The 15,074-nt window shown below is 51.5% G+C and overlaps 1 protein-coding gene across 1 annotated transcript in view; it reads left to right on the top strand.

Annotated features, from left to right (window-relative positions):
• Positions 1 to 14,931, top strand: part of Fer1l5 (fer-1 like family member 5) — a 54,688-nt gene extending 39,757 nt beyond the window's left edge. Inside the window, exons 25-52 of the mRNA XM_074049028.1 lie at positions 359 to 522; positions 808 to 922; positions 2,042 to 2,144; positions 2,706 to 2,869; positions 2,968 to 3,138; positions 3,324 to 3,441; positions 3,568 to 3,645; positions 4,509 to 4,690; positions 4,873 to 5,034; positions 5,323 to 5,427; positions 6,706 to 6,849; positions 6,934 to 7,096; positions 7,238 to 7,269; positions 8,025 to 8,225; positions 8,487 to 8,606; positions 9,052 to 9,213; positions 9,418 to 9,509; positions 9,918 to 10,088; positions 10,292 to 10,440; positions 10,676 to 10,815; positions 12,143 to 12,231; positions 12,465 to 12,560; positions 12,717 to 12,858; positions 13,082 to 13,181; positions 13,256 to 13,446; positions 13,589 to 13,698; positions 13,945 to 14,092; positions 14,200 to 14,931. Coding sequence (XP_073905129.1) covers positions 359 to 522; positions 808 to 922; positions 2,042 to 2,144; positions 2,706 to 2,869; positions 2,968 to 3,138; positions 3,324 to 3,441; positions 3,568 to 3,645; positions 4,509 to 4,690; positions 4,873 to 5,034; positions 5,323 to 5,427; positions 6,706 to 6,849; positions 6,934 to 7,096; positions 7,238 to 7,269; positions 8,025 to 8,225; positions 8,487 to 8,606; positions 9,052 to 9,213; positions 9,418 to 9,509; positions 9,918 to 10,088; positions 10,292 to 10,440; positions 10,676 to 10,815; positions 12,143 to 12,231; positions 12,465 to 12,560; positions 12,717 to 12,858; positions 13,082 to 13,181; positions 13,256 to 13,446; positions 13,589 to 13,698; positions 13,945 to 14,092; positions 14,200 to 14,421 — 3,834 coding nt within the window. The 3' untranslated portion in view covers positions 14,422 to 14,931. The remainder of the gene's footprint in view (positions 1 to 358; positions 523 to 807; positions 923 to 2,041; positions 2,145 to 2,705; positions 2,870 to 2,967; positions 3,139 to 3,323; positions 3,442 to 3,567; positions 3,646 to 4,508; positions 4,691 to 4,872; positions 5,035 to 5,322; positions 5,428 to 6,705; positions 6,850 to 6,933; positions 7,097 to 7,237; positions 7,270 to 8,024; positions 8,226 to 8,486; positions 8,607 to 9,051; positions 9,214 to 9,417; positions 9,510 to 9,917; positions 10,089 to 10,291; positions 10,441 to 10,675; positions 10,816 to 12,142; positions 12,232 to 12,464; positions 12,561 to 12,716; positions 12,859 to 13,081; positions 13,182 to 13,255; positions 13,447 to 13,588; positions 13,699 to 13,944; positions 14,093 to 14,199) is intronic.
• Positions 14,932 to 15,074: the final 143 nt, after the last annotated feature.

Raw genomic sequence — 15,074 nt, 5'->3', positions numbered from 1 at the left:
GTGTAGGGCTTAGAGATCCAGAGATGGAGAAGGGATTTAGGGAGATTGTGGAAGAAAAGGCCTTGAGCATCACAGGGGGACCATTGCACAGCAGGACTGGCTTCCAAGGGACTGGGCAGTGGGCAGGTCACTTGAAGGCACTGGCTTTAACACAGGCTTCCACCCCCCTCTGCTAGCTGAGCAACCTGGGGCAGGGTTGACCCCTTTGCCTTGGTTTCCTGACATGTACAATGGGGACACTGGGGCCCTTTCTTACCTGGCCACCACATTTCAAGGGGGTGAGGGTGGGGGGAGCAACATCCTCAGTGCTGTGTGCTGGAGGAGGTGCAGGCACTGACTGGGTTTTTCTCCTCTTCAGTATGAGAATCAGGCCAAGTATAAAGACCAGTGGGGGCAGCAGGGATTGTATCACTGCCCCAACTTCTCAGATGTTATGGGGCGCAAGGCCCTCTCCAAGACGAATTTCAATGCGCCCCTGGGATGGCATTGGCAGGACAACTGGATAGTGGAGCCTCAGAGGAGGTAAGGCTGGGGTGCAGACCTTGAGCCCATTTGCCCCTGCAAAGCCCACCTAGGTGGACTTCTTGCCACCTGGGGCTAGTTAGTGGTAACCCAAAGATATGGGCACAAATCCACTGAGCTGGTCCCTGTGGATGGGGTACACAAGGCAGACAGCCCTGCCTGGATGCCAGACCCCACCATACCTGCCTTGCCAAGAGCAGGTGGGGATGTCACAGGGAGCACTTCACCAGCAGAGGAACCAGTGGTTCAAAGAGATGTGGAAACTTAGGGTCTTACTGCCCTCAGACTCCTCCTAGACACAGATATCAACAAGAGCCAGGTGCTGGAGGAAGTGTATGAAAACCAGAGCCGTAGCGCCACAGGTGCCTGGGTGCCTGCAGCCATCCCAAACACAGATGTGGTGAGTTGGGCCAACACACCTTGGGATGGGGGAAGCAAGGCAACCGGGTGGGAAGTCTTGGGAGCTGCGGTAGTTCAGGGGAAAGAGCTACGTCTGAGCCTTGATTCCTATGGGCTGTAGGACCCTGTTTGAGCATGTCAGTCTTCAGGTACCCTCTCTTGGCACTGATAAGGGAGTTGTACTCCAAGATGGCAGGCTAGAAATACCTTAGGTAAGATGTCAGAAACTGCCAGACACAATGATATGCACTTGTAGTCCCAGCTAATTGAGACGATGAAATGGGAAGATCACTTGAGCCCAAGAATTTGAGGCCAGCCAGGGCAACATAGTGAGACTCCCATGGCAGAAAAAAAAAAAAGAAACGAAACAACAAAGGAAGGCACCAATTCCTTAATTCCTTTCTATACCTCTTTTAAAGATGGTGCTTAATCTATTTGGGGCTAGTTAACCCTGCTCTGTTAAGTAGTCTTCTGAGGATATAAGTATTCTAAATCCGTTCCATCCTTGGGGCTCCTAAGCACTTGAAATGTGGTGGTAATGAGATTGAAGAACTAGACTTTGAGTTTTATTTCATTTTAATTAGTTGAGGTAGTCCCAGGTGACTGCTGGCCACTGTATTGGACACTGCAGACCTAACCTATCTTGAATGCATGCCAGACTCCCCTTTTCAACAAGAGGAGATCAGTTTACAGACCAAAAAGACAAGTTATTAAAGCATATCAAGTGACTAGTTGGGTCACAGCACACTTAAACAAGCACTGTCTGGACCAGGAGCCAGGGTGTGGGAGGCCAACCTGGCAGGCAGTTCACAGACAAAAGTGTGTTCAAAAAGTGAGCCAATGGCTACTCAGGAAGCAGAGGTCAGGAGGATTGTGGTTCAAGGCCAGCCTGAGCAAAAAGCGAGATTGTATCTCAAAAATACCATTCCCCGCCCCCCACACACACAAATAAAAAAGGGCTGGTGGAGTGGCTCAAGTGGTAGAGTGCCTGTTTTGCAAGAGTGAAGCCCTGAGTTCAAAAACCCCAGTCAGACCAAAAAAAAAAAAAAAAAAAGGTGAGTAAAGCAAAGCAAGCTCTGTCCAGCTCATGTGTCCACCTTTGCCCTCCATATCCCCACAGAATGGACAGCCTGTGGAGGCCTTGGAGGATGTGAAGTGCCCCCAAGGCTGGCACTTTAAGAAGAGCTGGGTTGTGCAGCATAACCATGCAGTGGACAATGAGGGTCAGTTCTTGGGTCAGGGCTGAGGGTAGGAGGGCCTGGGGACCCTAAATCACCAAGACTGCCTGGGGCTGTTCTGAGCAGTCTGGGGTGTTTGGTTCTTCTGGCAGCTTCTGAGTGGCCAAGTTCTCAGGTGTGATGGGTCTGGATTCCTGGGGTCTCCCAGCTTCTAGGGAATGGGGTCTACTGGACTATAGTGTTGACATAGTAAAGGTGCCTCCTGAGGCAAGACTTGGGGGATGCCTGTGAACATGGATTTGGCCCGTGGAGCCTGGATTCACCCAGGTAGTTCCAGAAAAGGAGCAATGGGCTGGAAGTCTCAGGGCCCGGGTTCCTGACACAAGTTTTGCTGCTATGGCTCTGTGACCTAGTTTGAGTTGGCTTCTTCATTTGTAAGACAAGCAGCTGGCCCCAGGTCACCCAGGTGACACAGTGTGACTACCCATCCCTGAACAAGAGGAAAAGCACCACCCCTGTAGTCAGCCCATCTTAGAGCCCTTCTCTCAGGTCTCTTGAAGCCACCCAGCCTGCAAGCACCCAGAGGCCATGGTGCTGCCCCTGCAGGCTGGGAGTATGGAGTGGGGATCCCGCCCTCAGGCCTACCCCAGGTCTGGAGCTCAGTGGAGAAGACTTACCACAACTGCCGCCGCCGGTGCTGGGTGCGTGTGCGCTTTCGGAACCATGAAGAGCTGGGCCAAGAGCAGAAGACTGTCTCCTTCCTGCAGATGGTGAGGCGCCCTGGGCAGGGGCCCTGGCTGGGACCACAGACGGTGCCACTTGTGTGTGGGGGGGTGGCAGCAGCATGACTCTGCTTTCCTTCCTACAGCAGGGTCTGGCCAAGGAGGGAGAAGAGGGCTGGGAATATGGGACCTTCGGCTCCAAGTTCCACCTGAACCCTCAGCCGCGAAGCCGGTTCCGCCGCCGCTGCTGGCATCGCAAGCTGGCACCCAACGAGGACAAGGGCATTGCACCCATATTTCTCCTGGAGGGATCCTTGGTAAAGCCTCTGTGGGCTGGGTGATGGCTGCCTGCAACCCTACCTCCCCAAGGAGCAAGGTTCCACCTGAGTGGGCAGCTGCTCTTCAGGCTTGGGAGGTGGCATCTATAAGGGGAGGAGGGAGGTGGGAGCCTGGTGAAAGGAGACTGGGGAGAAGGTCTCAGGGGAGACCGTCCTGGGCACAGGCCATGGAGCAGAACCATCATGCTAAGAAGGAAGGGGAAAAGAAGACAGGGTTCTGGAAGTTTGCCCAAGAGGATACCCAGCTTCCCACCATGCCTTTTATCTACTACATCCTCAACAGTGAGCACTGAACTGGGAGTCCTCTTGAGTGGCCACAGAGGCCAGTATCTGAGGGCAGGGGAAATCAAGAAGGCAACCTATGGAGGCCTTGGGGATAGGTGACAGATGTGTCTTCTCTTTACCCAGAGCCCCACTATTACCAGCTCTTCTGCTACATCTACCAGGCCCGGAACCTGATGTCCAACCAGATCCTGACATTCCAAGGTAGGAATGTACCTGTCATTCAGCTCTTGTGTCCCCCAACCCCACAAAGCCTGGCAACATGGCACCAGTTGTATAACGAATATGGTGTAACAAAGACAGATTCCTCTTCCAAGCAGCTCATGGCTATAATTTTGGGAAAAGACCCCCAAAGCAAAGACCAAAAGGCAGGGCAGCTCTTGAAGTGTTACCCCAACACTGTGGAATGAGAAAAGCGGGACTTGAGGAGCCTTCACTCCAATGGTGACCACTTAGCTGGGCCTTGAAGAGGGAGGAGTTTGCCTGGCAGAGGACTAAGACATGAAGGCAAGAGAGGGTGGCATGCTTGGGAACCACATGCCACTTGTGGCTGGACAGGAGAGGTAGGGAGGAGGCCCTGTGTGGGAGGAGCCTGTCTTTGGTCCTCTGAGGAACACCCACTGAAGGGTTCAGGTGAGCTGAGTGTTCCCTCCTTGTCCTGATGCTGCCACTGTTCATAGGAGCCATGGAGGTGGGTGGCAAGGCTCCAGGAATGTCTGTTAGAAGCTGTGTCCACTGGACATTACCACCCACATTGAACGGCCACTCACTCACTGCTGCTGTGGAGGCCCAGAGATGTGGAACTTTGTCCCCAAAGCCCTCCAGAGAAGCCCCCACTCTGCATCTGTGAAAGCCAGACCTCGAACCTTGGTGGATATGGAGTATGCTTCGACGGAACCAGAGACTCCCTTGGCCTCTGGGTTGCTGGGCAGCTGGTGTGGCAGTGGCAGTGGCTGCCGGGCGTGGGCCTCCTGGGCACCTGGTCCAATGACTGCTGCTGCAGAGAAGAGGAGAGCCTCACCTGGCAGCTTGGAGACAGGACTCCCTGTCCCCCTTCCCTGCTCTAGGGTCTTTCATTCGAGTGATCTTCTTGAACTACAGCCAATGCACCCAGATCCTGCAGAGCTCTGCAGCCCCTACATGGGCCCAGACTGTCATCTTCCAGCACCTCCTGCTGTATGAGAACCCCAAGGACACCAAAGAGAGCCCCCCACTCGTGGTGCTGGAACTGTGGCAGCGCAACTCCTGGGTACGGCAGGCTGGGCTGGGCAGAAGGAATAGGCCTACTTCAGGCTTGCTCCTGTGAGGCTGGGTGTGCAGAAGCCATGTAAATGGAGATGTTAGTGGCTCCCCTGCCCTCATCAGAAGCCCAGGCCAGAAGCAGGACCCTGCCAGCCTGGCTTTCATGTTCTATGAACTTCTCTCCTCTAGGGAAATGAGACCTTGTGGGGACGGAGCATGTGGCCCCCAGTCGTCTGGCTGGACCTCCAAGACTGGGTTCCACCCCCCCTGAGGTGGCGCCCCCTTCGAAAAGGGCTGGGGGAGGAAGAGGGAGAGATCTTGGCCTCCTGTGAGCTGATCCTTGAGACTGAGGTACTGTGAGACAGGACCTGGATGGGAGGGGCAGTGCTCAAGTGTCCCACCCTGGCCCAGTCACAAGTTTCCACACCCATCCCCTCAAAAGGCCTGAGGTCTGGGAAGTAGGACACTGTGTCTGGTGGTACCAGCTTGCCCAACCCTCCCCCTAACTCCCCTCCACCTCCAACCCATGGGGCTCTGAGGCCTCCTCAGCTAAGCCCACAAAGGGACCTGCCTGAGTTGGGGATGAGGGCAGCAGGACCAGGGCCTCATGCCCCCTGACATCCCTTTTCTGCCTTCCAGAAGCTGAAAGAGAAGCACCTGCCCATGTTAAGTGTTCCTTGGAAGAATGGGAGCTATACACTGCCCAGGAACATCCAGCCCACACTGAAGAATATGGCCATTGAGGTGCGGAGGGTTAAGCAGAGGGCAAGCACCACCTAGAGCAGTCTGGAGTACCCTGGAACTCTCTGCTGGGCCTTCCTAACTACCTGGCTCCAAGGAGACACACTCGTAGGGCTAGATGGAGGGAGACAGAGAAACAGGGAGTAGAGGCTTAGATACAGCATTGTAAGTAATTTTTCTGTAGGCAGTAGCATTCATTGTGGTATTTGAGCTGCATACCCTGGGCAACAGGCACTACTTTTCAGAGAAGGAAGTTGAGGCTCTGAGATTAAATATTGCTCACACAGTGACCAGGGACTGGATTAAGTGACAACCACAATTTAGGCTTCCAGACTCCAAAGGGAGGTTCCCATGTTGAAATCTATGTGTCCTGACATAAATTTGGCAAATAGCAAAACATGGCCGGCTCCTTCAGGGACTAATGGCTTCCCTAAGATCAGACAACCTGGCTGGTCCTTGCTCTGGGCTCAATGAGGCCCTTATGAAGAAGGATGTGGACTTTTCTCAAGGTGCCCAGTGTCTGTTGAAAGAGAAATAACAGGGTAGCAGGTCACTGATTAGCCTTGGAGTTCTCTGGAACATAGGTCTCAGCATTGAGCTAGATGGCAAAGGGACACATGAGAAATCTGGGAACTGCCTGCTTCTGGCCTGTTTGGTCTCTACTAGCAGCCAGCCTCAAGAATTCAATGCCCGAGAATAGTTAGAGGTTAGGAAGTGCAATGCCTAAGGACAGTAGGGGTCAGTGGAGGGTGCAGTCAGTGGTGGGAGGACACCCCTCACAGGGAGGGAGTACAGCAGCCAGGTCTCTTTTTTTGGTGGTACTGGGGGTTGAACTCAGGGTCTCCCACTTGCTAGGCAGGCATGGTGACACTTGAGCCACCCCACCTTTTTGAGAAAGGGTTTTGCTTTATGCCCAGGCCAGCCTGGACCCCTAGACCATGATCCTCCTGTTTGTAATGACAGGAACATGCCACCATTCTTACCCACTGATTGAGATGGGGTCTTGCAAACTTTATGACCAGACTGGCCTCGAATGGCAATCTTCCCTATTTCTGCCTCTTGAGGAGCTAGGATTATAGGAAGGAACCACTAGACCTGGCCAGGAGCTAGGTCTTGAAGACTAGCTAGAACTCTCATAGGACAGGGAGACCTGGGAAGCCTTCTTCTGACTTCTCACACTGTCTCATGCCCTAGCCATGCATGTTCCCTGATGCACCATTATATCCAGGGCAGCCCCCCACCACCAGGATTCCATTACACAATCCCTGCCTACTCTGGCAGATCCTGGCTTGGGGCCTTCGGAACATGAAGGTGTGCTATCCCCAGCTCATGGTAGAATGTGGGGAAAAGTCCCTGAAGACAGAACCTATCAGTGACTTCCAGACCAACCCTAACTTCCCAGAGTCCATCCTCTTCCTCACAGTGGTAAGAGGACCTGGGGCAGGCTGGGCAGTCCTCTTCTCTTGAGGGATAGGGGACTTAAGCTCCCCGCTTCTCCTCGGTATATAGTACATGCCTACAGAGGAGGCCTACTCGCTGCCCCTGGTGGTGAAGGTGGTGGACACCAAGAGATATGGCCAGCAGACCGTGGTGGGTCAGGCTCACATCGACTTCCTCCAGCCCTATTTCTGTGACCCCTGGGCTCAGGACTACACACCCCCTCTGCTTCCAAGTACGGTCCTTTCTGCTGGCCCTCCCCTAAGTCTCACCAAGCCCCCAGTGGGAGAGAGGCAGGGCCCTGGTTCCCGTGGGGTTGGCGTCCCACCTCCTTAGTCTCTCCCCTTTAGGCTGAGACTGTGCTCTCTCCACACAGCACTGTCTGTGAAGCGGCAGCAACAGCAGCATGTAAGTAAGGGCCTGAGGCCACCTTCCCCTTCACCATTGATGGGAACAAAAACAGTCCTGGTGTCTGTGCCCCAGTGTGAGGAGGCCTAACTGCACATGAGAAGGCTAAGGCAGTGGTCCTCAGCCTGTACTGTACATGAGAATCACCTGAGAGCTTTTAAACTCCTGAGACCCTGGGTCTCTGAGAAATCCCACCAGAGTTGCTGAGGGAAAGGCCTAGGTATCAGAATTTTGTTCCAGTACTACCAGGTGATTTTACTGTGTTTTCAAGGTTCAGGACTGCCTGTCACACTTGAATGCACAAGAGTGCCTGGACATCTTCATAAAAGCAGATTCTGCCGGGCGTGGGTGTGCATGCCTGTAATCCCAGTACTCAGGAGGCTGAGGCAGGAGAACCACGAGTTCGAGGCCAGCCTGAACTGCATAGTGAGACCTTGTCTCAAAAAAACAAGGGCACTGCAAAAAAAAAAAAAAAAAAAAAGCAGATTCTGACTTTGTAGGTTGGGGTAGGGCGTTAGGGTCTATAGCCATGGGCAATGAAGACTAAGACACATGCTCCCCCTCCTTCATGCCCCACAATCCTGCCTGAATGGAAAGGGTTAGGGTTAGGGTTAAGGTTAGGGTTAGGGTTAGGGTTAGGGAGCAGGGGAGTCAGGGAAGTGAGTCCCCTCTTCTCTCACCTTCTCACTTTTCAGTTCTTAGGTTACCTTTATGAAAAGTTCTGGTTCAAGTCCAGCAAAGCCGAGGTGAAGTAGGCTCAGCCCAGGGAAACAGGGAATAACCCCTATCAGTTCAGGGAGGTGGGGGGCTCCCCTGCCCCTGAGGGCAAGTCTGATTCTCTTCCCTGCCAGGACGAATATGAGCACGAAGTGGATTGGTGGAGTAGGCTATTCTGGGTCACAGGTGATGACCAAAAGTCTCTGAAATACAAGTACAAAGACTACTACACTCTAAAGGTTTGAAGGGTCTTGGGAAAGAGAGGTGGAATAAAATCTCCCACTGGGAGGGACCACAGGTATATCCTTGATTCCTCTGGGAACCACCAAGTGGGGGAGTTTCTGCATTGTCACCAAGACTAGCAGAGACTCCTCCATCAGCTACCCCGTCTGAAGCAGGCAGTGAGGTCACTGACTGGGTAGATTTGAAAAAGGCACAGATGCTAGTAGTCCCTCCATCTCCTGACCCCAAATAGCCTCTCACCAGCCTGGGTCTTGCAGGTGTATGACTGTGAGCTGGAGGCTGTGTCGGCCTTTCAAGGCCTGCAGGACTTCTGCCAGACCTTCAAACTCTACCAGGAACAGCCCAAGGCAGATAGCCCTGTAGTAGGAGAGTTCAAGGTGTGTGTCTATCTACCCCATGTTGGTTGCCATCTCCTGTGTACCTTCTGTCTTTGGGAGAGTCTAATGAAAGTCCTGGCTCTGTATGCTCATAGCAAGAATGAAGCAGTTTGGGGAGTACAGGAGCCTTCTCACTCCCAGCTCTGGCCTATACTGGTCTCCAAAGGCCACAGAGCCTCAGGATAAGTTCAAACCTGAAGGAATGAGCAGAAAATGGGAACTCACTAAATGACCTTGGGTGCTCTTCCCAACACCCCCCTAAACATGGTGGTCCCTGCAGACCTCTGCTGCACCTACCTGTACTGTGCTCGTAGCTTTCTGTCCCTGCCACCCTCAACCCAGTCTTCTCCCTGTTGAACTTGGGCTGGAAGCATCTCGTTGGGGGCTGTATAAAATTGAGGCAGCACTGCCAAGCTGGGCCACCAACACTTTCCCCACCCTCCAGGGCCTCTTCCGCATCTACCCTTTTCCTGAGAACCCAGAAGCTCCTAAGCCTCCGCGCCAGTTCTTGGTTTGGCCTGAGAAAGAGGACTTCCCTCAGCAGTGCTTGGTGCGGGTGTATGTGGTACGAGCCATCCACCTACAGCCTCAGGACTACAATGGCCTGGTAAAGAGCAGCCCCCAGAGGTGACCAGCACAGGTGCCTCCTGTCTCCTGCCTAAAACTCCCAGATCTCTTCAGGCTCTGACACAAAAACTGCCAACTCCCCACAGGCTCCCTATGGAGCATTTCTGCCCTACTCACCCTCCTTGACCAACCTGGACTGACTCCCCATTTCCTGTCCTTTCCCCCGCTTATATCTGACCCCCAGTGTGACCCTTATGTGATCCTGAAAGTAGGACAGACAAAGCTTGGCAACCGGGACTCATACCAGCCTAACACTCTGGATCCCATCTTTGGCATGTAAGCTGCCCCCATACACCCAATTCCACCTTTCCACCCCCTCTGTGCCATGCTGGGAATCAGCTGGGATTCCTTTCCAGCCCCAGAGTTCTTTCCAAGCACAGTGTCTTACACACAGTAGGTGCTCAACAGGCAGAAGGTAAATGGATGGTCCAACTCTACCCTCTCTCACACACTCTGCCTGGAAAGGGAGCTCAGAGCTCACTGTTCAAGCCATCAAGTTATTTTTAGCCACATCCAGGGAATGGCTATTGGCAAACAGCAGCCTATCCCACACTCTGCTCTCCATATTCACCATAAACGAAGGGGTGGAGTAGGGGCCTTTGCGCAGCGATGCTGGTGAAGGGAGTGGGGCATGGAGAGTATCTGGCTCACAGCCTCTGCAGTTTCCAACACCCTCACTTCTAGGATGTTTGAACTCACCTGTAACATCCCTCTGGAGAAAGACCTACAGATCCAGCTATATGACTTTGACTTATTATCTTCTGATGATGAGATTGGAAGCACAGTCATTGACCTTGAAAACCGACTCCTGTCTGGCTTTGGAGCCCGTTGTGGGCTCTCTAAATCCTACTGCCAGTGAGAGTGGGCCTGTCCAGCAAGCAAGGGAGGAGGGGGGAGATGAGGTGTAAGCCCACAGCTTCCTTGGGAAAGGCTGGGAACTCCTGGGCTAGAAACCAGGACTGGACCTGCCCTGTCTTCACTTATGCTTCCAACATAAGCTGCTCAAGGCAGCATATTCTCCAGGATTCCCTACTTGTTTCTTTCCCATACCCCCACAGGTCAGGGCCCTTTAGATGGCGCGATCAGATGCTCCCAAGCTACCTTCTGGAACGCTATGCCAAACGGAAAGGGCTGTGTCCACCTGTGTTCAACACTGAGGAAGACTCTGTTTTTTACAATGGGAAGAAATTCAACCTGCAAAACTTTGGTGAGCCCAGCATACTTCCTGAAGCCAGATATAGACTCTGAAACCAGTGAGGCTCCAAAAGTGAAGAACTGCAGATGGAGGGAGAACAAGGAGAGAACATACATAGTCTAGAGGGCAACCACCTCTTCACCCCTTCCTCCCATAGAAGGCAACCATGGCCACTATGTAGGTGGAACTGGGAAGAGTGCCTAGATGGGAAGATTAATGACCTCATGATCCCCTCCCCCCAATCCAGAGTCCGAACCCCCTACTGTTCATGATTTGGGACCCAAAAAGGAACGTCTTGCACTGTACATCCTGCATACCCAAGGGCTGGTACCTGAGCACGTGGAGACCCGCACGCTGTATAGTGACAGTCAACCAGGCATTGATCAGGTCTGAGACTGGAGGGGCTGCTTCTGCCTCCTATGGAAAAGGCTGGAGCAGGAGATAGGGGTGGGTGCCCACTGGTTCAGAACATAGCCCATGATGATAGGGAAGGGTAAGACAACCATTCAGTATATAAATACACAGAAGACAATGTTTTGCACGTTAGTAAGCAAGAAATTCCAGTGATGTCACAATACAGCAATTCAGAGTTGGACAGGTAATCTACAAGACATGGAGGCCATGCATAAGCTGTGGGAAGCCCTAGCAGCCCTACCAGCCAATGCCTCCACTGTCTTAATCTTTCCAGAGGGGTGGTGAGGTGGCACCTCAGGTCAGATGATACAGACATTACAACCCTGTTCTGGCTGTTAATTGAAGGCTGTTTTCTCCATGGCTAGGAACCCCAACAGAGGAATGAGGATCCCCAAGGGCACTCTAATTATCTCACCCTTCAGACACCAAAATGGCTCATCTCATTTTCAAAATCTCTCATGCTCTTGCCACATTATAGATAAAACTCCTCTGCTGAGCATTAAAAAAACAAAACAAAACAAAACAACCCATTCTCATTAAACCTGTTTTCTCAAAGGGGTTAACTTCAAAAGAATAAAAATAGGTCAGATAATTTGAAAGACAGTACATATTTATCTATTTTCCAAGATTGGCAATGCTGCCCTTTTACTTCTTTCTCCTTTTCTTACCATTTTCATCCCTTCTTTCTCAAGCCTCTGTACTTTGTTGCTGGCTTCATATCCATAAGTTGTGATCACATCAAATAAAATGACCTGAAGGCTAGGGATGTAGCTCAGTGGTAGAACACTTGACAGGCATACTCAAGACACTGTGTTTGATCACTAGCATCAAGGGAAAAAAATGACCCCTGACTGATTTCCTCTTACTCAGAGCTATTTTATTTTTTTGTTTGGTACTGGGGTTTGAACTCAGGGCTTCATACTTTCTAGGCACGTGCTCTACCACTTGAGCCACTGTGCCAGCCTGCTCAGAGCTATTTTAATAAAGGAAGGCTCACTCCCAGTTTGAATCCCCATCAATAGGCCATCTAGCGTGACCTGCTGAGTAGCATGAATCTCTCATAAGTGAAATCTCAGCACCACACCATTGGCTTTGGAGCTATCATTTTCCACCTCACTGTACTACTTTCCCAGGCAAAATCATAGGAAGTGGGCAAGTGGTCACCTATTGCCTCTCAGAAAGCTCTATGCCCTATCCCTGGGTGGTGATGAGGCCTTAGAACCTGGGACAGGCCCCCAAGGCATCCTGCTGAGAGCAGAGGCCAGCAACCCCCAACCAGTGAAATCTATTCTGGCTCTAGGGAAAGATCCAAATGTGGGTGGACATTTTCCCCAAGAAGCTGGGACCTCCTGGCCCCCCAGTCAACATCAGCCCCAGAAAGCCTAAACGGTGAGTAACAACCCAACCCCCAATCACTGTATTTCAGTTCAGCCCCTGGGGTGCAGAGCACCACTGCCCTCAAATACTGAGTGGCAAGAATTCTTCTCTACTGGGAATAGAGGAACCTCTACTAGAGTCAAATTCAGCAAGTGTGGAGGGCAACCTTTAGGATTCTCCTTACTCACCAAGGCTGCAGCTGGGGAGCTATTCCTCAGCAAAGTCTCACAGCATAATGGCTGCAGGTATGAGCTACGCTGCATTATCTGGAAAACTGCCCAAGTGGACCTGGTACATGAGACTTTCAGCAGAGACAAGATAAGCGACATCTACATCAAAGGGTGAGGGGGAGGAAAAGGACTCCAATAAAAGCCCTTCAGTTCCCCAGTTTGGTTATCCTTCTGGGGCCTCCTAATCCTGAGAGGGACACCTCTCTACTGCCTAGCAGGAGTAGGGACCATACTCATGAATGCCAGGTAAATGGACTCTGGCCCTAGGTGGTTATTTGGGCTAGAGAAGGACATGCAGAAGACAGATATCCACTATCACTCCCTGACTGGGGAGGGCAACTTCAACTGGCGGTTCATCTTTACCATGGACTACCTGGCAGCAGAACAAGTGTGTGTCCACAGCCAAAAGGTACAGGTTTGGAGGGCAGGATGAGGGAAAAAGAGCCTCAAGGTCCAAAAGTCCTTCCTCGCTTCCCTCCAGAGACCTGCAAGTTTTGACAGAACATTATGACCATGTCCTCAGGTGGAAACCCTCTTCCTTGATAGTCCATTACTGCTGGGTAGGGTACTGCTAAGGTGTCCAAGGGAAATGTTGAGGCAGGCCAGAGGCATGCCCTTCTACTGTCCTCCAGGATTATATATGGAGCCTGGACCCCATGTCAGTGAAGTTTCCAGCCCGGCTCATCATTCAGATCTGGGACAATGACCTCTTCTCCAGTGATGACTTCCTAGGTGAGGTCCTGGCACAGGGCTTGTGACCACAGACAGGGAGCTCCTTCTTACTGATGGCATTTCTTTGGGTCTAGGGGTCCTGGAGCTGGATTTATCTGACATGCCCTTTCCGGCCCGGAACTCCAAGCAATGTTCCCTCAGGATGATGGACACTGATGCCAAGTGGCCCTACTTCCAATACAAGCACTTCTCCCTCTTTAAGAAGAAGACTGTAACTGGATGGTGGCCTTGCCAGGTCCATGATAATAACAAGTGGCGCTTGTCGGTAGGAACTAGAGAAAACCTGGCTCTACCAGACTTCTGGGAACCTTACCTAAATCTCTTTTACTTTCTGAATACTGGGAAGTGGTTCTTTGCTAACTTGCCTCTGCTATGTGACCTCAGTCCACCACCTGTGGTGTCCCTAGGGTAAAGTGAAAATGACTCTGGAGATCCTGTCAGAGAAGGATGCTTTAATCAGGCCAGCTGGGAGAGGCCAGTCGGAACCCAACCAATTCCCAACCCTCCATCCTCCCCTGTAAGTCCCTGAAAAGCAGGGGCTCCAAGTCCTATCTTTTTCCTCAGTTTTTATGGGGTGGTGATAAGTGGAGAAGGAGTAGTTACTTTCTACACACAGCTTAGTTACAATCAGGACAGAACAGACTTGGGAGGTGAAGGTAGAGGGCAAAACACATTCCCCCCCCCCCAAAAAAAAAGATCTTTTCTCTGTATCATGTGACCTGAAGCCTGCCCTCCATTCTCTGGTACTTCTTGCCAAGGACAGACGCCCTGGCAGTGCTTTCATGTGGTTGCAGTCACCTGTTAAAAACTTCTGCTTTGCTTGCTGCAAACGCTACCGTTACAAGATCATATGTTTCTGCATCATATTGGTCCTGATGTTTGTACTGTTCAACTTTATCTACTCAGCCCCAGTAAGTGACAATCAGTGGGTCAGAGACAAAGGAACTAGTTACTCTTGGGATGACTGAGAGTGTATTTGGGTTGTGACTTTGAGTTAACTGTTGTCTCTTCCCTCTAGAGCTACTTGGCCATGAGCTGGATCAAACCTGAGCTTCGGATGTATCCTCCCATTAAAATAGTTAACCTCGTCAACTTAAACACCAGCAATGATAGCTCTTCCACCCTTACCACCCAGGCTCCAGATGTGCAGCCCATAAGTGACCATCAGCAGACACACCTCCTGGGACCCAAGAATCACTTGAGTGATATCTTCCCAGAACTTCCAGCTCTACAAGATTAATTTGTCCACGTTTGCCTGGCTTTTGTCCCGCCTGTCACTAACCCTTCCTTTCGGCTTCCTTCGGTTCCCTGATTTTATCTTCTAGGACATATGCAAGGAGCTACACATACTCTGGCTATTATGTTCAGAAACCACTTCTACTAAGAAGAGCAGAGCTATAATTTTCCACAGAAATAAACAAGTTTATAACAGAGCGCCATCTTGTACCCTGTGGGCTGGGGGTGGGGATTGAACAGAATGAGAAAGCTTGAAAATGCCAGTTCTTTAGACAAGACAGGGAACAATGTCACCTTATGTACCCCCTCTAGTCCTCAGAGTCTCTTCCACACTAAGAGGCCTTGACATTAGATGAAATGGAGGAAAGAGTGGCAGGAGAGAAGTGGCTCTAATGGGTGAACAGCACACCATGACCACTGAAATGCAAGACTGGTGGACTGGCTTGAGAGGTAAATGTGTCTGCCTAGCAAGCATGAGGCTGAATTCAAACCCCAGTGCCACAAAAAAATCAAACATCAACTGCATGTGCACAAGAGTGGCACCACCTTTTGCCAGTATACACCTTGGGGTTACAATGCCCAGAAAAAATATTTGGTCCCATTTACCAGGGAAAAAATTTGGTTTTACAGAAAAAACAAGAGCCAGAGCAAAGAAAT

The sequence above is a fragment of the Castor canadensis genome, chromosome 12 (genome assembly GCF_047511655.1).
Source record: "Castor canadensis chromosome 12, mCasCan1.hap1v2, whole genome shotgun sequence".
In the NCBI taxonomy this organism is placed as follows: domain Eukaryota; kingdom Metazoa; phylum Chordata; class Mammalia; order Rodentia; family Castoridae; genus Castor; species Castor canadensis.
This window is presented reverse-complemented; position numbering and strand designations above follow the sequence as displayed.